Genomic DNA, 23266 nt, shown 5'->3' with positions numbered 1-23266 from the left:
CTTGCTAGGATTGTTGTCACCTGACATCTTCTAACGTTAGAATGTTTGTATTAAGTTATGGAATTTCCAACACAGCTTAACCCAACGTCAACTTGAGTATAGCTGTAATGAAAACACCTGTTGGGCCTTTAAATGTTTGAAAACAGGGCACACTGTTTGACAGCGGCACCAGATGCATAATTAACACACAATACAGGTGTTTGAGTGACTACAGAGGTAAAAAAGTTTCCTTGTTTCTATTTAGGCATCTGACGTGGATTGTGAATGTTTGTTATCTGTCTTTGTCTCTTTGCCAGATGATAGGTGAAGTTTTCACCTGAGAGCGTTGCTCTGTACACGTTCCCAGTGTGTGTTTGTGTCTCTGCGTGTGTAACTTTGGCGTAGCTTAGTCATATGTTTGTGCATGTGACACTGCCAAAGCAGTGCTGTTGCGTGTGATATCTCCAGTAAGTGTGTTTTCCACAAGAATTGTTTGGGTTGGCGGCGATACAGATTCGTATGAGTAGACTAATCACTCAGCCAGGCGATCAGTGGGCACATCCTGCTATTGTCCTGCTGAATGTGTTTGATGGTGTCAGTCTGCAGGCTGCACTGAGTTATGGACAGAATGATAGTCTGTGCTTTTTGACAGAACCTGGCAAGGGGAGGCGTTTTCAGACAAAGCCAATGACGGCTGGGCTGGGGTACGATCTTTGCTATAAAATGCAGCTTCCAGTGGGGTTGAGTGTCTGTGTGTGCTCTCTTTACAGTTTAGCCTTTGTTCGACACAGACTGTCTCATTGTGTCATTATGACTTGACTGTGTGGGGTCTAAGAGTGCAGCATTTGGACTCACTGGTTTTCTTTGCAACTCTGTGGAATAACTGAGACTGGAGTTATGGAGGTAAGACACAAACAGTGCACAGAGTAATGTGATAGACATAAGAGGTTTATAATGATGCTGGTACAAGTGAAGGGGATCATAATAGAGCATATTTACATATGTTTCAGGTGTTTATGAGGAGGTATTTGCGAGAAATCTGTGTTCTCCTGCATCTGACAGGTGAGTGTGACATCAGAGGACGTCCAAATCTCTTAAAGAGTAATATGTCAAATATTTCCTCCTCTCGTTCTTCTTGCAGTCAGTTCAATATTGGTGTTTTTTTTGCATGTGTGCAGCTTGCGTGGCAGGTATAACAGGAAGATGCAGCCTGTTCGGACGACACCACGTACACACGTTCGATGGAGTTTTGTATGAGTTCCCCGGAGACTGCAGCTACCTGCTGGCTGGAGACTGCAACCGTCGCTCCTTCACGCTGCTGGGTGAGTCACGCTCAGACGGTTCAATAAAGAAACAAACTGTCATGAATTTTAATCTGATGCTCATCTGGTGAAGCTCAGTGGCTTGTGCATAGGCTTGATACTTACTGGGATGTGTGTGCTAAAACAGTACATGTATTGGAGGAATTTTCTGTATTAGTCGTTTGACATAGCTTACTCATTTATCCTCCCTGTTAATATCAAAGTTGATCATTGTTTTTGTACACAGTTTTTGTAAGTCTAAGGTTTAATGTAGCAGTTTACGAGAGGTAAATAATCCACAGGTGATTTTGTCGGTGGCAAGAGAACAGGAGTCACTCTGTTCCTGGGGGACGCCTTTGAGCTGCACCTGTCTGTAGATGGACGGCTCTCACAGGGAGAAAAAAGGTTGGGTAACTCAAGTTATCATGCAAAAATGATCAGTGATGTGTTGATGTTTACGTATTGCAAAAGTAGTTTTATGTTTTTCCAAAATCTTGTTTTGTGTCTATCTTTGTAGACTGTCTCTGCCCTATGCCTCGCACGCTGTGTTTGTGGGCTCAGAGCTCGGCTATTATAAGCTCTGGAGTGAGGAGTTTGGCTTCACTGTAACCATTGATACTGCAGCCAACATTGCCTTGACACTGACCAAACACCATGCCAACCGCACCTGTGGCCTCTGTGGCAACTTTAACGCCGTACCAGCTGACGAATACACCGCACAAGAAGGTAAACATGTGTTGTAACTGCGTGCGTACGTGGGTATGTGTATGTTGGAGAGTGCGACTAAGGAGAGTTCATTCTTACTTACTGGAATTTAGGAAATGGTTTGAGTCACCAGCACTCAGCAACAGGAAGAGTAGCAACTCGGTGCAGGAAAAGATAACAAGGTTTAAGAAAGCAAAAGAAACAGGGGTGGTAGGATGAGATTAAGGAAAAATCTTTCAACCTTTTTTTGTGTACCTTTCTGTGTTTTCAGGATTCCAAACTGAGGACAGTTATGATTTTGCAAATTCCTGGGCTGTGAAGGGGGCCGGTCAGTCATGTCGACGTGTGTCGAATCCCAGCCAATCCTGTAACAGCACAAAAGGGACATCAGCGGTGAGATATAATACACACATATCCAGTGTATGTTCACTCTTTGGGCATGCATACGTACATGACTTTTTTAAGGATGTCATTACAGTTATAATTTTTTTTAAATATCTGAAATTGTACAAAAAATTCTCTTAAAACCTTTTCTTAAAAAAAAGCAGCCAATTATTTTCCCGCACAAAGAAACTGCAAACCTTGAACTGCAGTTCACTAACACTTAGAAACCAAGCATCTCTGTTTTCTCACAGCATTACGCATTTCATTCCTTCTCATGTATCATAATTTCATTTTTTAAGCTTCAACGAGGATAAAGATTTAGTCAAACGTAGGCGGTGGACTTGCAGTAATATGTAAAAGTAATAGAGTTGCTAAAATTGTGCCAAATATAATATATTTTTCCTTAAAAAATCAAGATTTTGCTTAAAGAAATTCTAAAAGATAGAGTACGACCAACTATCAACAGCAGTTTAACTGACCTCCTTTCAGCTGTCTGAGGCATTCAGTGCCCCCCCAAATCTCTAAATATGCGTTTCTTGTGTCTTCTAATTTTGATTTACTAATTGAAATTGTTTTCCAAACTTGTTTCGTTTTATCTTGGTACATGTGTAGCCTACACTGCAGGCGTTGTGGGTGGGCTGATCATAAGAAATCAGCCAGTTTTAGCCGGAACATTTTGTACCACATGAACACCTACGTGTGAAAAACACTAAAAACTACACGTTAGTGTGAAACCACCGGATGTCATCAGCATCTTTTTTTTCGCTAACTGCACGCCTGATATGTTTCTTTTTCAACTGCCAAGGACATGGGTGCTCTTTCAGCGTGTAACTGAGCATTTGTTTTATCTTTTCAACTGTTACTTTAGACTTTTATCCCTCTCCGTTTGGCAGATTTGTTTTATGGTCATCAATCATGAAAATCCTGTTTCCTTCATGATGAAACAAGTTGCTTTTATTGCTACAGGAACATATTTTTCCTTCTTAAAACCTGCCCACCAAATCTCATTTTTAGAACATGTTATGCCTAATTTACATAAAATGAAAAGACATGTTAGTACATCGTTATCAGTCACGTAAAATGGGCTCTTGTTAAAAATTTCTATTTCTTTTTGCCAGTTACAAAAACCTGTAGCTAATAAAAGTTAACTTCACTATCCACAACAATGTAACACATGTTTTCTTTTGCCTAAAATAGTGGGATTAACCTTTATTTAGCCACATCGCTCACTTGAACTTAATTCTGCATGTGTGTGTGTCTGTGCAGATTTTGTCAAGCTGCAGCGTGTTGCAGACGTCCAGTGTGTTTCTGCACTGTGCCCACTTGGTCTCTCCTGAGGCGTTCCTGTTGCTGTGTCAGGAGGAGGCGTGTCACTGCGCCCAGAGGGACACTGAAGACTGCTACTGTCCAATCCTGTTGGAGTACGCCCGCACATGCCAAGCGCACGGGCTACTTCTTCATGGCTGGCAGGCGGAGGGCCAGTGCTGTAAGTTTGTCAGTATGTAGGAAGGTAGTTGCAATCGATGAAGTTAACAGTAACATTGTTTTTAACAAGATATATGTTTGTGTGTTCAGTCCCCAAATGTCCTATTGGGATGCAGTACAGTGAATGCACCAAGTCCTGCTCCACAACCTGCCATAGTCTCAACATCCAGGAGGTCTGCAAGGAAGAGTGTGTGGATGGCTGTACATGCCCTGGTAACCACTCCACATATCTCCCTCTCTCTCTCGCCCTCTCTCTCTCTCTCTCTTTCACTCTCTTACTAGTAGTGTTAAAATCATGGTGTGCACTTGTGTCCCAGTTGGTAAGGTTTTGGACGGTAATCGCTGTGTGGAGGTATCTCAGTGCTCCTGTGTGCACATGGGGCGACATTTCCCTCCAGGATCCAGTATCTCTCAGGACTGCAACACCTGGTAAGAGAGCGATATGCATGAAGAGACACGTATTAATACACACATCTTAACTAAATTGTGTCTCTTTCCTGCAGCGTGTGCCGTCACGGCTCCTGGGAATGCACCAACGAAGGCTGCCCTGGTGAGAGAGATGCACAGTGGTAGTCAATGCACATTTAAGACCATGAAGTCCTGGGTTGCCATTTACTGATGATCTGTCTTTGCTTTTTGCCTGTAGGCGAGTGCTTGGTGGTGGGCCAGTCTCACTTCAAGACTTTTGACAACAAGTTTTTCACCTTCACCGGTCACTGTCAGTATCTGCTCGCAGAAGACTGCACAGACAGCCAGTTTTCTGTCATTATCGAGAACGTACAGGTACTTTTTTTTTTTAACTTAACAGATGTTTTTTATATTTCTCCTGCCACTCACTGCTTGTCATCTACAGTATCTCGGTTGTTGTTGTTGTGCTTTAGTGCGCAGATGATCAGGATGCTGTGTGCACACGCTCAGTGACGCTCAGCCTGCCCCCTCTGGAAAACATGACAGTGAAGCTGAAGCACGGAGGAATTGTGTCTGTCAACAGCATGGATATCCAGACTCCAATGCATCATGGTACGCCACTTATAGAGCAGCAGAATAATGCTGAAGATTTACATTTTATAGTCCCCATAAGCAAGTTCTACTGTAGATGGTGTTATACAAACAGTAAGGCCTCAATATATATTACTTCTACCTAGGGCAAAACTACAACAATAAAGCTGTTAGCATCCTAAAAACATCCATTCAATTTCATGTCCTAAAATAGATATCTTTCTTGGTCACTTTTGTGATCGTTATAATCAGCAAAATAATGTCGATACCTGGAAGGACTATTATTTTTTGTATTGATTTCAGCTAGTCAGCTCCTTGTGTTTGATTCTGTCCAGGCCAACTGCATATCCAGAGATCTGTTCAAGCCTCTGTCCGTGTGAAGTTTGGAGATGACCTCCGCCTGGACTGGGATGGGCGTGGCCGTGTGCTTTTAAAAGTAGCACATTTTTAACGGATTCTGGTACATCTGTGAAAAGATTAGCAAAGTGACTGCACTGACTTCTTTCCTCCTCCGCAGCTGGGACCACGATGGGCGGGGCGGACTTGTGGTCTCTGTGGAAACTACAATGGAAACCAAGGTGATGACTTCTTGTCTGGATCTGGTCTGGTGGAGGCGGGACCTCAGGCTTTCGGCCAGTCATGGAGGATAAACGGAGACTGCGAATCCAGCCACAAACAAGAGAGGGATCCATGTGCCATTAACCCCAAAAGAGGTATACACACCACTTTACCACACCTACACATCAGCACAAAAATGACAAAAAAAGTGGACCTCTAATCCTCCTTCACCTTCTAGTGCGTTTTGCAGAAGAGGCATGTTCGGTGATGATGGCAGACGTGTTCAGTGCGTGCCACTTCCTGGTGAACCCGGCTCCGTTCCAGCGGTTCTGCCGCTTTGACGTTTGTGCTTGTTTGGACGAAGAGTCGTGCCTCTGTTCTGCTCTGTCTGCGTATGCAGCCGCCTGCACCGCCAGAGGAGTGCTGCTGAACTGGAGGTCTCCCTCGCTCTGCGGTAACTCTCACGCTGAATCAATTCATGGCTGATCATTTCTATGCACATGCACTAGTAAACATTTCAATACGTTTTTAGACAGGAAACAGCACATGAGAGCAAATACAGAAGTCAATAATAGTCTTGGTGAGCCACAATTTAAGAAGGTGGAAAAAAAATTGTATTAGTATTTCATAATTACAGGTTGGGTGCATACTTTTTACGGATAAAAGCAGAGAAAGCAAACTGAAAATGGATCCCTAACCCTCTCCTGATATCATTTTGTCAGAGCTGGAGTGCACTGGAGGCCAGATGTACGAAGCCTGTGGGAGTGTGTGTGACCGCACTTGCCGTGCTCTGTCCGGTGCCGAGGCAGGCTGTGAGGGGGAGAGGGTGTGCGAGGAGGGCTGTTTCTGTCCCGCTGGAAAGTACCTGAGCGACTCAGGAGAGTGTGTGACCGCTGACTTGTGCACCTGCTTGCATGACGGACAGCTGTACCAGCCTAATGATGTCTACGCGGATCACAACAGCATCTGGTTAGTGACTGTGCATATTTAGACACTATAATAATTAAATGACTTTAATATGCGGTATAATGTGTTTCATAGATGCACTTTTTGTGTGTTTTTTTTGTGCTTGTGGCTGCAGCTTCTGTGAGAATGGCTCCATGCGCTGTAGCTCCCCTGAAATGAGCACTCTACTGTCTGATCTCTTCTATGATGACAACCTGGCTCCATCCAGAGGTTTGTGTTGCGCAGGAGCTCTGTTTATGTCTGTGTATTTTGCATCTTAAAGTATGGTATCTTTGATGTTGTGCATTTGTATGCAGCATGAGACTGTGCTGCCCTGGTTTGCTGAGATTAACTGGGTCAGAACAGAATCCCGAAAAAGTCCTGTTAGATTAAATTGGCAGTGAATTCAACGTTATGAGTTAGAATCTTTTGATTAAGGTACATATTGGTGTTATTTTCTTGTGTATGCAGAGCGCCGCTCAGCCCAGTGCCCTCCTCCACTGGTCAAAGCAAAGTGTGATGCAGGAGAAAAAGGCCTGGAGTGTGCCAGAACCTGCCAGAATCTGGATCTGCCCTGTATCAGCCTCACCTGCATCCCTGGCTGCATCTGTCCACCCGGCACGGTATGCTCCTGTATCTTTCTGTGTGTGTATGTGCTTTGTTAATAAGGCACCATCAATCTTAAGTGGAACAAGATGATTGATCAGCATATTGATTTCAGGTGCGTCACCGCAGAGACTGCATTGCACCGGAACAGTGTCCCTGTTACCGTAACAACAAGCCATATGCAATAGGACAGACCATCTCTATGGACTGCAACACCTGGTATAGTGATAGTTTGTGCAGGCATGCTTATGAGAGGAATAGCTGCGCTGTGCTTTCTTAACTGGCTTTTTTTGGGTTTGTTTACAGCGTATGTGAGAACAGGAAGTGGCGCTGCACAGAGAAGGTGTGCGACGGCGTGTGCAGCACGGTGGGGGAGGGGCATTACATCAGTTTTGATGGCCTCAAATATTCTTTCCCTGGCCTCTGCCAGTATGTCCTGGTCCAGGTGAGAGACAACGAGATCCAAAAAGAGCTTGGGTGTTGATTTAACATTACACTGGTGTAAAAACTGAAAACTGCATTCATGTTATTTCGTCTCTCTTGCTTTTCCCTCCATCTGTCGTCTTTTACTTTCATTGTCCTGTTCTGTGAAGGATATGTGTAACGGAGAGGAAGGTTCATTCAGAGTGCTTGTGGAAAATGAGGCCTGTGGTATTGTGGGACATCGCTGTGCAAAAGCTGTCACAGTCTACTACCAGGGAGGGTTGATTGTTATGCAAGAAGGAGAGGTAAACTCCCTGAAAAACACACACACACACACACACACACACACACACACACACACACACCACACTCACACACACCACACACTCACACACTCACACACACCACATAAGAAGAACTTTGTTTCTTTTCCCAAGCTTGACATAAAAGAGCTGTAACGAGGTTAGGAGAAGGCTTTCTTTTTACAAACCAGATGGAATCATCAGAAATAAAGAACATTTGTTAAAAGTTTGAGCCTCAAAACGATCACACAATAAACAATGAAAACAATCAATCTTAACTAAATCACAAAGCAAAACGTCTTTTCCCTTCAGGGAGGCCAATAAACCTGCCTGTTTCAAAAGCTCATTGTGATGTATTGAACGTAATTGTGAGACCAAATCTTTGACTGTTACTTAAATTCTTAGTCACGAAAATGCTCTACACTGTAGTTTATGTTAGATATACTTTATTGTCCCGGAGGGGAAATTTGCCTTTGGCACGAGTGCAAAAACACGGCTCAGTGCAACTAGTCTGCACATAAAACAAACATAACAAGCCAAAACTGGCAGCCAATCGTACAATAAATAAGATTCGTAAATATGCACAGATGTAAAAACATCATAAAACACTAACGACTAAAAGGCTGAAATATAACAACTACAAGCCAGAACAGTTACAGTTACTATTTTAATGAAATGTTCATAATTCATGTATTTCTATCTTTTATGTCTAGATATGAGAACATGTTTGCATATCTATCTTTAAAATGGCGACGTGTTAAATATGGTTTATCAATTTAATGCTGGGGAAAACAGTAAAATACAGCACATATGTAAAGCAGTAAACTTTATCAGTAAAAACTGAAGGTCCGGGGTGCTGGTCTAGCTCAGTTGGTAGAGCAGGCGCCCCATGTACAGGCCACAGTCGACGCACTGATCGCAGGTTTGACTCCCGGTCTGCCGATCATTTGGTGCATGTTAACTCACACTCTTTCCTCCCCACATTTCCTGTCTCTCTTAAGCTATGAATAAAGGCAAAAGCCAAAAAAATAATCTTTAAAAAAACAAAAACAAATGAAGGTCTGTTCCCAATCTTAATTGATATTGTGCTGGCAGTAATGCACAAAATAAGCTGGATGCCAACCTCCATAAAACAAGAAGAAGAAGATATTCTGCTCTACTCAGAAACAAACTTTTCAGACTGACCTTGATGTGAGTATCTCATATACATCCATTGTTGCCTTCTGTCTCTCTCACAGGTGAAGATGAAGAGGCCGGTGCTGCAGGGCTCCCAGGTGGAGATCGTGCGATCCGGTCAGTTTTACACCCTGCTGCTGGGGAAACACATTTCCCTGAGCTGGGACAAGGGGACGCGCCTCCTGGTTCACATCTCGGCCGCATACAGGGTACAGATGTCTTACAACACCTCTTCTGATCCGTGGATTTTTTTATTTACAGTAAACATTTTTTTAAACATGTCATTGATGTGTGCAGGGCCGTGTGTGCGGCCTGTGCGGCAACTTTGATGGGAACGTCAACAACGACCTGACGAGCAGCAACAACCAGCTGGAGGTGGACTCCTCACACTTTGGGGACTCCTGGAAGGTTATTCCCAGCTGTGCAGATGTAACACAGGTTATTCAATATTTATTTACTTGTTTGTTTTTTTTCGTCTAATAAATTAAACTGTGAGATTTGCAGACAAAATGTCCTTGTCGGATGAATAATCAGCAGTCCTCACTGTAAACAGTTCTCATTAAAACTGCTTTCTAACTAAGAGATTGCAATTGGAAGTTTTAAATGTGTTTGAATAATAAATAACAGTTTTAGTTTTTTGTCCGGTTACCTGTTTATGCTGTAGTTTTACAATTATAGAATGAAGTCCTGCAGGCTTAAATGTAAGATCCATTGTTCGTTGTCGAAAACAGTCTGTTAACGTGGTAAAGTCAGGGCCCAGCATGGGGAAGGTGGTTGATATGTAGCTGACTGAGGTCTGGAGCCAGTGCCAGTGCAGACCTTGTCTGGCCCTTTATGAGACCATTTAGGTCCAGCTGTGTTCATATGACTGGCTTAGATTTGACTATATACAATGAGCAAACATGGTCCAGATCTGCCAGCCAAATCTGAACAACCCAGGACCATGGCCTACATGTTTACTGTGATGGATTATCCACCTCAGGCAAGTCTGTGCAAAGTATTTTCCAAGGCATGATTTAGATTTTGTGGTCGATTTCAAACCTTCAGAACAACCACTGGTTCTTAAAGTATTCACATTTTCCAATGTATGTTCTAAAAACATGACAAAGAGATGAACTCTAAATATGTCTGTGTGTGTTCTTGTGTCTTTAGATAAAGGCTCCTTGCAGCGACAACATTATCAAGTTGGTGACAGTGGAGCAGTCGTGTCGTGTGATCACTGGCCCTCTGTTTAGAGAATGCAACAGCCAGGTGAGTGCAGTTACAGACACACACATATATGCCATGACACCGTATGTATTGTTAATCTCCTGTGTGCCTTCAGGTGAATGCAGAGCCATACGTAGAGATGTGTGTGGAGGCAGCATGCTCTTGTCCGTCAGTGGGCGACTGTGCGTGCTTCTGTGACGTCATCGCGGCTTACGCTCAGGTCTGTTCAGAGAGCGGTGTGTCCATCAGCTGGAGGTCCAATGATCTTTGCCGTGAGTGGGAAGAACTTTTATCAATATCATCTTTTTCATTCTGGCAAAATAAAGTACAGATAAAGAAAGTGATTACTTTTGATTTCACTGCTGTTGTTCTCCTACATGGCAGCTGTTCTGTTACATCTACTGTTAAAACTTGTGTAGCTCTGCTCTCTTTTAAGATTAGGACTTTGTTTCAACTCTCACTGATATGAATTGTGATCTGCTGCGGTCACAGCTCATAGTTATCCTAAAGAAAAACACCTATGCCAAACAAAATTACCTTTAATTTGACTTATTTTCTTAGCTGTAAGCTGTGAGGAGCTGAACCCCAGGAGTCCAGGTGTAGGGGAGGAGTTGTGCCAGTGGAGGTATAACACTTGTGCTCCTGCCTGTCCCATCACTTGCCAGCACCCAGATCCCCTCCACTGTTCGCTCACGTGTGTGGAAGGTTGTCACGCCTACTGTCCCCCAGGTGCCAAAAACACTCACTTCACATAAAACATTTACAAATGCAAAATATTTGTCTTGTACAAACACATAAAAAGTTGGTTTGAGTTTTACTTCAGCCTTATTTTGAACAGGGCAACTCCTGGATGAGGTGGCCATGCGTTGTGTTGATCCCTCTAAGTGTCAGGTGTGTATCCACGAGGGCCAGAGAATCTCCCACGGCAACAAGGTCATCCTGAACCACGACGACCCCGACCACTGCAAGATATGGTAACGCTGCAACAAATAAGCAACAAATCTGAATATTCTGGATTCAAGACTGTAATGTGGCTGTTTTATTTTTCTTTTCTGAAGCCACTGTGACAACAACACCCTGAGCTGTGAGGTTTGTACCTCCCTCACCGTGTCCACCACGCCCACAACAACGGCTGCCTATGAAACCTTCACGACCCTGCCCTTCACTACCTTGATGCCGGAGGGCACGTGTGACCGCGCCATGGATTTGGCATTCCTGCTGGACGGTTCAGAAGCCCTGAGCGAGGATGAATTTAAGGCCACCAAAGAGTTCATACTGGGAGTGATTGAACGATTCCGCATGGGCTCAGCTCACACTCGAGCCACAGTGCTGCTTTACCACTCTGGAGTCAAAACGTATGACCTGCAGGTAAGTAAAGATGCATTTCTGCATTAAGCAATCTGTGAAGCTGCTTTGCTGACTCATGGGCACTTAATGTCATTTCATAATCGTCTTGTTTTTCTCCCTTATTTAGGTTCAGAAGTGGCTGTTTAAGAAGACTGTGCGTGAGCTGCATTACACCGGAGGAGATGCAGCCTTCCTGGATGAGGCTGTCAAGTATCTTGCGTACAACATCTATGACAAGAACAAGCGTGAGCATGCCGGCCGCGTTGCCATCATCCTGACCGCCAGTGCAAACCCTCGCCATGTCCGCTCTATTGTCAGGATGATCCGCAAGGGGGCCATCACCACCCTGACAGTGGCACTGAGTCCTGGGGTAAACATTATGCAGATTAATGACATTACCAATGCCAACCCTGAAAACCGGGCCTATGTGCTCAGCAGCACAGCTGAGCTGCCTGATCGTCTGTTAGATGTGAGCGATTACCTCTGCACATTGGGGATGGAGCCTGAGGTGGTGGCTCCTCCAGCGCCAAAGACCACTCCTGCAAAACCTACTCAGGGCACGACCACTACAACGTCCGCTCCCCGTCTGGAGCCGAACCCCACGCGGCAACCCCCCAACACCCCTTCACCCACCTCACCCTCTGGCCTGTCTCCCATCACCACATCTTCCCCAACTCCAGGCAAAGTCGTTACATTCATCCTGGAGGGGTCCGATTCAGTCGGCGAGAGCAACTTCAACAAGTCGCTCGTCTTCCTGGAGGAAGTTATTTCACGGCTGGCGGAGGAGGAGGAGTCAATACGCATCACTGTGATCCAGTACTCGGTGACGGTCACTGTGGAGATCAGACGATGGGAGCTGAGGAGGCAAAGGACCCTGCTGCTGAAGCGACTGCGGGAGATACGGTGGAGAGGTGGAAGCAAGACGAACACAGGCACAGCTGTCACTACAACATTACAAGAAATTACTACTGTCCAGCCTTTAGGCGGCCCCACTCCCCCTCAGCTGGTCTTCCTTGTGACAGAAAACCCCCCGACTGACACAGTGACACGCCCGCCTTCTACGAGCACCAACACACATGTGTATCCCATCGGTGTAGGAACAAAAGTACGTGAGGTTGACTTGCTTCCATTCAGCTCCCCTCAACGCCCTCTGATGGTTGATGACTACAGCCGTCTGACGACTCTGGTCCAGCGTGTAGTCAACATCACACACACCACGCTCACACCCCGCTCTCCTACACTGCCCCCTCTGGTCCGTCCAACACTCTCCAGCCTGCCGCCCTCAGGTACAGAAACACACTCATTACATTAACATCAAAAAGTCCTTAGCCTGTATTAATTTGTGAGTCTGTCTTTGCACAGTGCCGTGTAAGAAGCCCGTGGACGTGTTGTTCCTGTTGAAGGCTGGAAAGCAGTTACAGGACATGAAGACGTTTGTCAAAGCTTTTGTCAACAATGCTGATATAGGTAAGTGTGACCCAGCTCCTTATGTAATGTGCACTCTGTATCACAGATGTGTAGTATTATTCATCTGCCTGTTTCCAATTTGTTACAGTTATATTTCAAACTTTTGACATAGATTATCATGAAAATGTACGGGCAGATAGGCCATAGAAAAAAAGGCTACTTTATATATTCATATTTATAATATATTTATATTATATATATATATAATATATATAATTTTTGCTACTAGAATTTGTTTTTTTAATAATACATTTTGAGGTAATGAACTTGGACTGGAGGTATGTACTATAAAGCACTTAGGGTCAAATACTAGTTTAACATACTTTTGGATAATTGTACAGTGCTGTGAGGTCGGCCATTATTTCACCCAGTAACTCATTAATTTACACAATAAGAAATAAGTGACGAAAAGAATGTAGAGGAGACATTTCAGCAGGGGCAAAAGTGTGCACTTGAGAATATTATTAGAATTTTTAAAGACCCCCTCCAGTGAGAATCAAGTCTTTAACCTTGTAAACATCTCCATGTGGTGTTCTTCATGTGCTACAAGACATATCAAGGACAACATAAGCAGTCATCTCCATGGCTGGGCCTGTCTGCTTTTAAACTGCAGTGTTCCAAGGACAGGCTGAACAACACGTTTTCAGATTGGCAGGTTTGAGACGTCACAAACCTCAGGAGCCAATCCCGTCAATGGACGGGGTGACGCTATGCATATCATTATGTGCAACCTATGGCAACCACTTCGGTGATGGGCTAGCCAGCTGTAACCGTCATCGTAGTTTTTGCAAACTCACTCTTGACTGCTAACGTTAACGTTGCTACTACTAATTACTACATTTCAAGCTAGCTAAGATTCAACAAGTTGCCACTAAACGATGGCAGAGACGTGTTTTGTTTTCGGCAGTACGTAGTACATAGTGGGCGGGGACTATGCAGAGGGAGAAGGAGGAGATGCCTTGGGAGGATTTTGCAGTAAAAAAACATATCAGACACAATTAATTATTTCAAGCAGAGCATTTTATACATCTTAAAACATGACTTGAGCTGCTCTTTGAAAAAATTACACAGTGATTTATAATACTGCAAGATTGTTGCTCTTCCTCACCTGCATTTCAAACATGATTTAACTCCTTGTGTCTGTGTGCAGGGCTGAATGGCACTCAGGTGAGTGTGGTTCAGTACGGAGACACTAACACGGCAGAGTTAACCTGGAAGAATGAACAGCGCCAATCCCAGCTCCTGAAGCGGGTGGGGAGCATACCAAACAGGACCCCTGCTGCAGCCCCCGCGCTAGGTAGTGGATACATAAACTAATGAGTGTGTAAACATTAAAGCAGACGCGCACGCTCACTGCTCTGTCTGTCTGCAGGCTCTGCGCTCAAATTCGCTGTGCAGACAGCAATCTCGCCAGTCAGCGGTGGACGAGTTGGTGTAGCCAAGGCAGTGGTGATGCTGGTGACTGACAAATCAGCTGATGACATTCAAGAAGGAGCTAATGAGGCCCTGGCAGCAGGTAATTAGATCATCACTGATATGGTATACATTAAGTTGCTTCCATTCCATCTTTGTTTATAACAGATCTGGCGTAGTTGCACTAACAAGAGTCTCGTCCCTCAGGTGTGTCAGTGTTCCCCATCGGGGTTGGACCAGGCTATGACAGGAGTGAGCTTAGCGTGCTTGGTCGCCACGGCAATGAAGACAACACTCTGCATTTGAACAGCATGGCTCAGCTCCGGATGTTGCTGACTTTGGATAAAAGTTACACTGAGAGAATCTGCAGAGGTGCTTACTGACTCACACATACAGTTTAGATTTTCACATGTAAAAACTATAATAATAATAAAAAAGCTGGTAAAGTAGTAAACAATCATACAAGACATTTAAAGAGGTTATATTAAATGATATTAATATTATTGTTTATTTGCTTTGGTTCCCAGCTGGGCCACCGGGACTGTGTGTTGATGATAATGGAAATGAGAGAAAGGTGAGTAATGTCTGCTGAGGCTGAAGACATGTTACAGCGTTATAGAAAGACTTCTAACGAGTTGTGTATGTCTTTGTTGATGTGATTCAGCCGGGTGACTCATGGCTGCTGGAGGACGGCTGCCACTCTCTACTGTGTCACCCCAGTGGGGCCGTGACAGTACAGAACCACAAAGTCAGCTGTGACAGACTGGAGCCGCCAGCCTGCAGAAACAACATGCCACCTGTCAGAGTGCAGGAGACCTGCGGCTGCCACTGGGAATGCCCATGTATGTACATCAGAAGGATCAAGTATCTCCTGAGGCTCCTAGCATCACATTTTAACATGTCTATACTGAGTGCACACCGTTTCTCACTTGAACAGTGAGGCTTGCTCTCCAGGTTATTTATACTGACTGTTAATGGATCACTCTGGATGCTTGTGTGTGTGTTGACAGGCATGTGTATGGGCAGCTCCACCAATCATGTAGTGAGGTTTGACGGCTTGGCGCTAAGGCTGGATGGGGAGGGTCTGTGTTCCTACACTCTTCTCACAGTCAGAAAAGGAATCAATGAAGGGTCAGAGGTCAAACTCCACAGTGGACCGTGTCAGAGCTCAGAGAATTACAATCAGGTCTGCATGAAAGCCATGGAGGTGATCCACGGGCCGTATAAACTGCTACTGAAGGATGATATGACGGTTTGTTACCTGCACTGATGCTAAGATTGTTCGTTATACATTAGGTACAAAGAGTTATTTCCTAATGTGTGTGTGTTTGTTTGAGCAGGCAGTGATTGATCTGGAAGAACTGGCACTGCCGTGGCGGCACGCCGGCCTAGAGCTGGTGCGTTATGGAGGAGTGATGCTGCAGCTTAAATCAGACCATGGATACGTTCTGACTTTCACCCCTCAGAGCAATGAGTTTACCATCACACTACTGAGCTCCACCACTGACAGCCACACTGCTGGCCTCTGCGGTAACACACATACAGACCCTCTTATTCAAAACTGGGAAATAAGCCAGTCATGTTTGCTTCTTTTGTCTCCTCTAACCTCTGTTCCCCCCCTGTGTCTCTCTTCCAGGTGCCTGTGAGGAAGCAAACTTCAACGTCCTGTCTTTCCGTAATGGCAACTCAACCACTGACCAGCAGGCCTTCATTTCGGACTGGACCGTGGCTGCAGATGGTGGCGTGTGTCTGCCGAAGCGGAGGGCAGTGTGTGTGTCTGGAGCACCCATGGGATGTCAGGCCCTACGATCCGAAGTGTTTGAACCGTGCCACGCGCACATTCCTGTCCAGGTGTTCCTCGCCAAGTGTGAGGAGCAGGCGTGTGAGGAGTCAGACGTGTGCGAGCTCATTTCTGCCTACGCACGCCTCTGTAGACAGAGAGGTGTGTGTGTGGACTGGAGGAGCCCCCACCTCTGCCGTAAGTCCATTTTTGATGTGTGTATATGTTTTAATTGACAGTAGCAGCTTTTAGCACTTTTAGCCTGAACTCCTGATCTCTGTGGTACAGCGTTACAGTGCCCCGGCTCCATGGAGTATGATGCATGTCGGACAGGATGTGTGGATGACTGTGGTAGCTTACAGACGTTGCCAGGCGACTGGTCGGTTGCCAGGGGTAACGAGTCATCCTGTATGGACACACCTACTGAGGGCTGTTTCTGCACTGGAGGGACTGTTTTGCATCACGGACAGTGCATATCACCAGAGGCATGCAGGGAGTGTGTTGACCATGGACGCAAGTATGCGGTGAGACACATTAAAGGCCAGGAGAAATATCCAAATCTAAATCAACTTATTAATTACAAAAACTATGCTAATTGACATGCTAAAGGGGACAAAATGTGCTGCGATCGCCCTCTAGTGTTTATTCCTAACATAACCAAAAACTGCAATTAACGTGAACATGTTTGATTTGTTTTCACAGTATATGCAGAGCTGGGTGCCAGATGAGAACCCATGTTTGATCTGCATGTGTTTAGACCAACAGCGCATCAACTGCACCGCCCGGCCGTGCAATGACGTCAAAGGCAAGCCCTCCCCGCTTCTGATAGTGTTAATTCGAAGCATTGCATTGTGCGGTTAGATGTCAAACTTTAATAATGAATTATCTATTTGTGTGTGTGTGTGTGTGTGTGTGTTTAGCTCCGGTGTGTGGACCCTGTGAGATCCTGAAGGAGAAGAGAGAGTCTAAGTGCTGCCCACAGTATGAGTGTGGTAGGTATAAACAACTATGTGGCATTTTAAGACTGCTGTTCTTTCAATATTACAGCAGCCTCGTGAAACAAGAAGGGGAAGAAGAGATCTGTTGGTGGTTAATATAAGCATTGTGTGTATGGAACTAGGTCTGAATTAAACATAGAAGAGATATTTGAAGGTTGGTGCCGAGCACGAGATTTATGTGCTCAGACATCCGCCCAAATGCAACAAAATTAAACTCAGTATTTATACATTGCTATAGACTATGAATAAGAATAAGTTAATTAAAAGAAAAACCTCCATTAAATTTTTTCAGTGCTTTCTTTTCATCCGGCACTTGCATCACAGAGTGAATATCTCACCCCAACATCAACAGACTGTCTCCCTCTGTGGCTTTTCAGTGTGTGATCTGGTGAGTTGTGACCTGCCTGAAGTTCCCCGCTGTGAGGATGGTCAAACTTTGGTCCTGAAAAACCCTGGGGAATGTCAGCCTATACACGAGTGTGGTACGACATTTACACATTCCCTGTGATGTTCCAGCTCTGACACACACACCCACACACACACACAGACATGAAACAGAGCTTACACCCATGCGATCTCTTTCTACATGTTTCTCTTCATCTCTTTTTTCCTTTCAGTCTGCAAAAAGGAAGAGTGTGTTCTTCAGGCTCCCCCTGCTTGTCCCGCTCACCGCCTTCAGTCGGTGAAAAAGACAAAGTGTTGTGATGTGTTTGAATGTGCGTGCAACTGCAAGAACTCCACCCACACCTGCCCGGCTGGCTTCATCACATCCTCCTCTACAAACGACTGCGGCTGCACGGAAACCAGCTGCCTGCCAGGCGAGGTGAGAATGTGTTTTCAATGCAACAGCTTCCATTTTGTTCAGTCACTCTTTATGTTGCAAATATTATTTATAGAGCCGAAGAAGCTTATACAACAAATTGTTGAGTGAACGCTCTTTTTCATGTATATGAAAAAGTTATAAAATTCTTCATGTACATTCACAGACATGAAACAGATGATTTAGAAGTTATAAGGTTTTATTTGTGGCCTTGGAAAGTATCAATCAATCAATGTACAGATATAGGAGTTATCAAAATCTTCCTTAAACTCTCCTTTTTGTGTTGTTCTCCAGGTGTGTGTTGTCGGTGGCGTGGTTCACCCGGTGGGGAGTGAATGGCAGGAAGGGTGCGAGAAGTGCAGTTGCACCCAGCTCAAGGACAAAGAGACATCACTGCACATTGCTCAGTGTATTCCGCCTGTATGTGATCGAACCTGCCCTCGGGTAAGACACATGCATACTAACACCAAATATACACATTAGCATAATGCTTCTGTAGCCTAAAATCTACTGTGTATTTTCATGTTTCAGGGCTCTACATATACTCTGTCAAAAGGTGAATGCTGTGGGAAGTGCACATCAACCAGCTGTGTGGAGTCGGAGGGAGTGATGCGAGGAGACACAATGACTGGGGAAAAATTCAGACAAGTATGAGTGTAGAGAAATCATGCATTACTGAATGATGTAGGCCACAAAATCATAGTTTCTATATTGTATTGGTAGCAAGCATGTTTGCACAAAAGCAGGGCAAACTGTATATACTGTATGTGTTCTGTGGACTGTAGCCAGTTGAGGTGGCATCTGGTTAGGATGCCTCCTGGGCGCCTCCCTTTGGAGGTTTTCCGGGCACGTCCAACTGGGAGGAAACCCCGGGGCAGACCCAGAGCTCATTGGAGGGATTATATATCCTGTCTGGCCTGGGAACGCCTCGGAATCCCCTAGGAGCAAGCAACTGAAAAACGTTGCTGGGGAGAGGGACGTCTGGGTCACCTTGCTGAGCCTGTTGCCACCGGGACCCGGCCCCGGATAAGTAGAAGATAATGGATGAAGGGTGTTCTGTGGATGCAGTTGTTCCTATTACCTCTCTCTTACTGTATTATCATCTCATCTCTGTGTCTGTGTGCAGGTGGGAGAGGTTTGGCAGTCTCCAAATAAGAAATGTGTGTTAAATCAGTGCTTGAAAGTGAAAGACGAGGTGTTCATCTCTGAAAAAAATGTCAGCTGCCTTGTTATGGACACTCCATCCTGCCCGCTGGGAACAGAGTTACGCTGTGACATCCAGGATTGCTGCCCCCGCTGCCACTGCGGTAAACGCACGCACATGAAAAAACAAAGACTAACTTTCCCTTTATATTCAGTATATTTTACACTCACTGTATATATTCCAAGTTGCAGTTGCAGTGTCTGTCCAGCAGATGGCTCTATCATATTGAGCAACAGCCAGTTATCCTGACCTGACCTTACACAGCTTGGGGGTTAATATACTGTTTACTGAATGGTAATGAAATAACTTGTGTTGTCCCCCTGCAGCTCCGATGGATGCGTGCGTCCTCAACCACACTGTGATTGGAGTAAGTCATGCAGAAAAGCACAATCTTCTTTCATATTAGAACACTTGAACTGCGCCTTCAGTGCTCCGTCTTCATCTGTGTGTGTGTTTGCACAGGCCGGGGAGAGGATGATGGTGGATGTGTGTACACACTGTGAGTGTACAGTGGAGGACGGTGCTGTGAGGAAATACAAACTGTCCTGCAGGAGAATCAGCTGTTCAACATGCCCCATGGTAACCATCGTCCCTTTATATTTTTCCATTACCACCATTGATTATCATTTGTCATCATTATCATCAAAATGACTAACCAATTAATGCAAACATCCATTATTTTCATGGGAGACTCTCTAATACACTGACTACAATTCCTCTCTGCCGATCATTAAATTGTGGCCGCATCGTTTACTGTGATGTGCTGTATTCACAGAGATAGGTAGTGAATTATTAATCACAGGCAAATAAATGTCTTTGCATTTACAGCAGCGCCCTCCTGATCTCTTCCTGTATGAGCCAACACATTCTGACTAACCACAATGTTTTCAGGGATACACTATGGAGGAAGTGGAAGATGCTTGCTGTGGTCGATGTGTTGCCACGGCCTGCTTCATTCAAAAGCCAGAGGGAGAACTGTTCAGCCTGCAGGTAGGTGCTTTGCAGTCAAGATGATGCCTTGCCCGGGAACCTCGAACCCTGTGTCACACACACACACACACACAAAGCATGCATACTCAATTTACTGTTGCAAGAAATAATCATAAAAACGATAAAGTTAAATTTTAACTTATGCTATACTATAATAAAATAAAATAGTGTTATTTGCAATGATTTGCAAATGTATGCTATACTCTACCAAACATACCAAAACTAAACTATACAAGACAATGCTTCATGCAACTGTTACTCAGTAAACAATATACAGTTCTACTGCTATTCTATGCTATACAACACTTTGATAAACTATACTATGCTACACAATATCACGTTTACTTTAGTGCAATGTACTATACTATACCATTTTATAATATATGTAGCCATACAATGCTATTATATGTTATTATAAACTGTATTCTACTATACTTTACTATACCATAATAAACTTTACTGTACTCTACATTATACAATACTATACAATGTTATATTTCACTGTGCTAAATGGTATTACTTGTCTATAATGCATTTAGTATACTATACTATACGAGGATAATACTTGGTTTGGCCTTATTTGAGTTTCTGCTCTTATATTGCCTTCTTAGTATCCTGCTTTTGCTTTGTCTATCAAGGCAATGTGTATACTCTGTTTTTAACTGTGGTATACATATAAAAGTATTTTTACTATGAGATACAATGCTAAACCACACCATACCATACATATTATTGAATACTTAAAGATATAATCTCAACTTTTCAGTTTCGTTCTATTTGGTGGCACCTTATGGCGATAAAAGGGAATTGTAGGCGTATACGTCCAAGATAACCAGACGTCCACGGTTGGCTCCCTTTGTTACGGTTGTAACTCGCTGAGCGTCGCTTTCCTTTTCAGACTGTTTGACTTCATCTGAGCGTCGAATTTGTTTCTTTCTCTTTGGATTTTCACTTATTTTTGAAGTTGTATCTGTCGTCATCCATCTTTTCTTTGTGTGTTCAGCCATAGTAGATTACTGTTTACTCGCAACACTTGCAGAGACCGGAAAAGCAGCCTCTTAGCTCCGCCTACCCTCTCTGGCAGACCAACCACTGCTGGGTGATGGAAAACATATCACTAACTGGGCGCCGCTTGTGATTTTTTCCGCAAATGTGGCCACAGACACCCAGTTTGTAATTATAGTATATACTGCAAATGCAAAGGCTTTCATCAGTGGGCCATAGGCTCAATCACCATTGTGTTACATAATTCAGTGATAGATAGTGACTTAACAGACATTTATTTACATTAAAAAACTTTGCGATTACACCTTTAACTATGCTATCATATGTAGTACGATAATATAATAAACTATATATGACTCTTTACTATAAAATGCTATGTACAGTACTGTCCTTCACTATATTATACTCAATTATTATACTTTGCTTGATTGTACTATACTATAGAACAATGAACTATACTATACAATATTACTATGCTAGTGTACTATAGTGCACTATACTATTCTCAACTTAACTATACTACACGATACAATAATTTAATATACAAATGTACTATGCTAAGCTGTACTATGTGCTATACTATAGTGCACAGTACTAAACTATACCATACTATATTATGTTATACTATACTGTATACAATGCATATTCTTGACTACTATTCGCACTGTCACCAACAAAGTAAGACATGACCTAATAAAGTTTGTTTACTTAATTCATTTAATTTAGTACATTTAAAAATTGAGAAGGAACTATTTCTTTAACCAGCAGGTATGGAAATTAATACTGTAAATGCCTCTTTCCCTTAAGGTGAACACCACTAGCCAGGACGGTTGCTACCAGTATACCTGTGGTGTAGACAGTAAAGGAGGGCTCGTTCTGCAGACCAGAGTGACCACTTGTCCTCCTTTTGACCGCCAAGCTTGCCTGGATGCCGGGGTACGACTACTGCTCCATCTATGTCACGGTATTCCTACGCCTACATCTCTTTATCTGCACTTTTTCTAAACCTTTTTGTCACATTTGTTTTCAGGGTAAAGTCAGCCAGATTGGAACAACCTGCTGTGAGATGTGTAAGTAGAGATGTGTCCTCTGTACGAATGGTTGACTATTTTGAAAAATGTGGCCTCTCTGATTTTCGTGTGTGTGCATGTGTGAAGGTACGGAGCCAGCGTGTCGGAGCACTGTGGGAATGCTTAAATTCGTCAAAGTGGATGATTGCCAATCAGAGCATCAAATAGAGTTGCACTACTGTGAGGTAGGAGACTGCACACACACACACACACACACACACACATTTTTAAGGATGATTAATACTTACCTCCACCTAGATTTAGCCTACAAACTTCAATGAAATCACAGCCCTGTCCCTCACCGTCCCACCTTTGTGTCTCCCCTGTGGTGCTTCCATCTGTCTGTCTGTCTGTCTGTCTGTCTGTCAGGGCAAATGTCGCAGTAAGTCCATGTACTCCCTGGAGAGATCTGCTGTGGAGCAGGAGTGTGTCTGTTGTGCTGCCGTGGAGACCGAGCCTCTCAGTGTTCCAATACTGTGTGCCAACGGCACTCGAAGCCACCACACTGTCCTGTCTGTCACAGCATGCGACTGTCTGTCCAAACACTGCACCTAAAGAGAGAGAGAATGAGAGAGAGAGAGAGAGAGAGTTTATACATTGAGAAAGTATGTGTATGTGTGTATACAAGTAAAATATGTACCCATCTAAACAATAATAGCACAAATAAAAATAAAACATACCTGTCAGCTCCTGTAAGCACTACTTTTGTTGTCTGTGTTTTATTAAATCTGAATTTTTCCACTGAGATGTATGAGTTTGTAGAAATTGACGTTTACATATTTATGTATCAGTAATAATAATATAGTTATATATAATACGAAATTATATAGCACTCACATGAGGTATTTAAATTTTCTTTTACTTTTGATGCTTTAATTTCATTTAGCAAAAAACACGCACTCATATTTTAGTGACATCTTAAATGCAGGGTATTGCATGTACATTATATTGTCGTATTATTAGCCTAATAATAATAAAAAAGTGTTGTTTGCCGCAACATTTGAGATAATGAGATTATATTTTTGCACTAATTCATCACTCTGAGATTCATGCCTGCAGAGGGCTGGCGAGAGTTACTTTCAAGGCTCGTCACCTGTAAG

The 23266-nt window shown here is 43.8% G+C and overlaps 1 protein-coding gene across 1 annotated transcript; it reads left to right on the top strand.

Annotated features, from left to right (window-relative positions):
- Positions 1–747: 747 nt before the first annotated feature.
- On the top strand, positions 748–22868 carry vwf (von Willebrand factor). The gene is made up of 53 exons (XM_069685732.1): positions 748–882; positions 990–1041; positions 1158–1301; positions 1583–1685; positions 1798–2006; positions 2257–2378; positions 3636–3855; positions 3945–4067; positions 4172–4283; positions 4358–4404; positions 4501–4637; positions 4736–4874; positions 5189–5289; positions 5371–5566; positions 5650–5865; positions 6134–6380; positions 6493–6587; positions 6828–6979; positions 7078–7181; positions 7269–7407; positions 7556–7690; positions 8926–9072; positions 9161–9301; positions 10016–10114; positions 10188–10344; positions 10634–10801; positions 10911–11046; positions 11131–11440; positions 11547–12705; positions 12782–12886; positions 14037–14183; positions 14259–14402; positions 14507–14671; positions 14827–14873; positions 14964–15141; positions 15310–15551; positions 15640–15829; positions 15936–16277; positions 16368–16603; positions 16782–16884; positions 17000–17071; positions 17455–17559; positions 17695–17900; positions 18192–18341; positions 18429–18545; positions 19024–19204; positions 19428–19468; positions 19564–19680; positions 19993–20091; positions 21904–22032; positions 22127–22166; positions 22254–22351; positions 22536–22868. The coding sequence occupies exons 1-53, from the start codon at positions 877–879 to the stop codon at positions 22719–22721; spliced, it is 8556 nt and encodes a 2851-aa protein (XP_069541833.1). The 5' UTR covers positions 748–876; the 3' UTR covers positions 22722–22868.
- The last annotated feature ends 398 nt before the right edge of the window (positions 22869–23266 follow it).

This window comes from Semicossyphus pulcher, unplaced genomic scaffold, assembly GCF_022749685.1.
Source record: "Semicossyphus pulcher isolate SPU_LCO1_2020_fin unplaced genomic scaffold, fSemPul1.0.p SCAF_8, whole genome shotgun sequence".
Lineage (NCBI taxonomy): Eukaryota > Metazoa > Chordata > Actinopteri > Labriformes > Labridae > Semicossyphus > Semicossyphus pulcher.
Note: the sequence above shows the minus strand (reverse complement) of the source record. Positions and strands in the feature narration are given on the sequence as shown.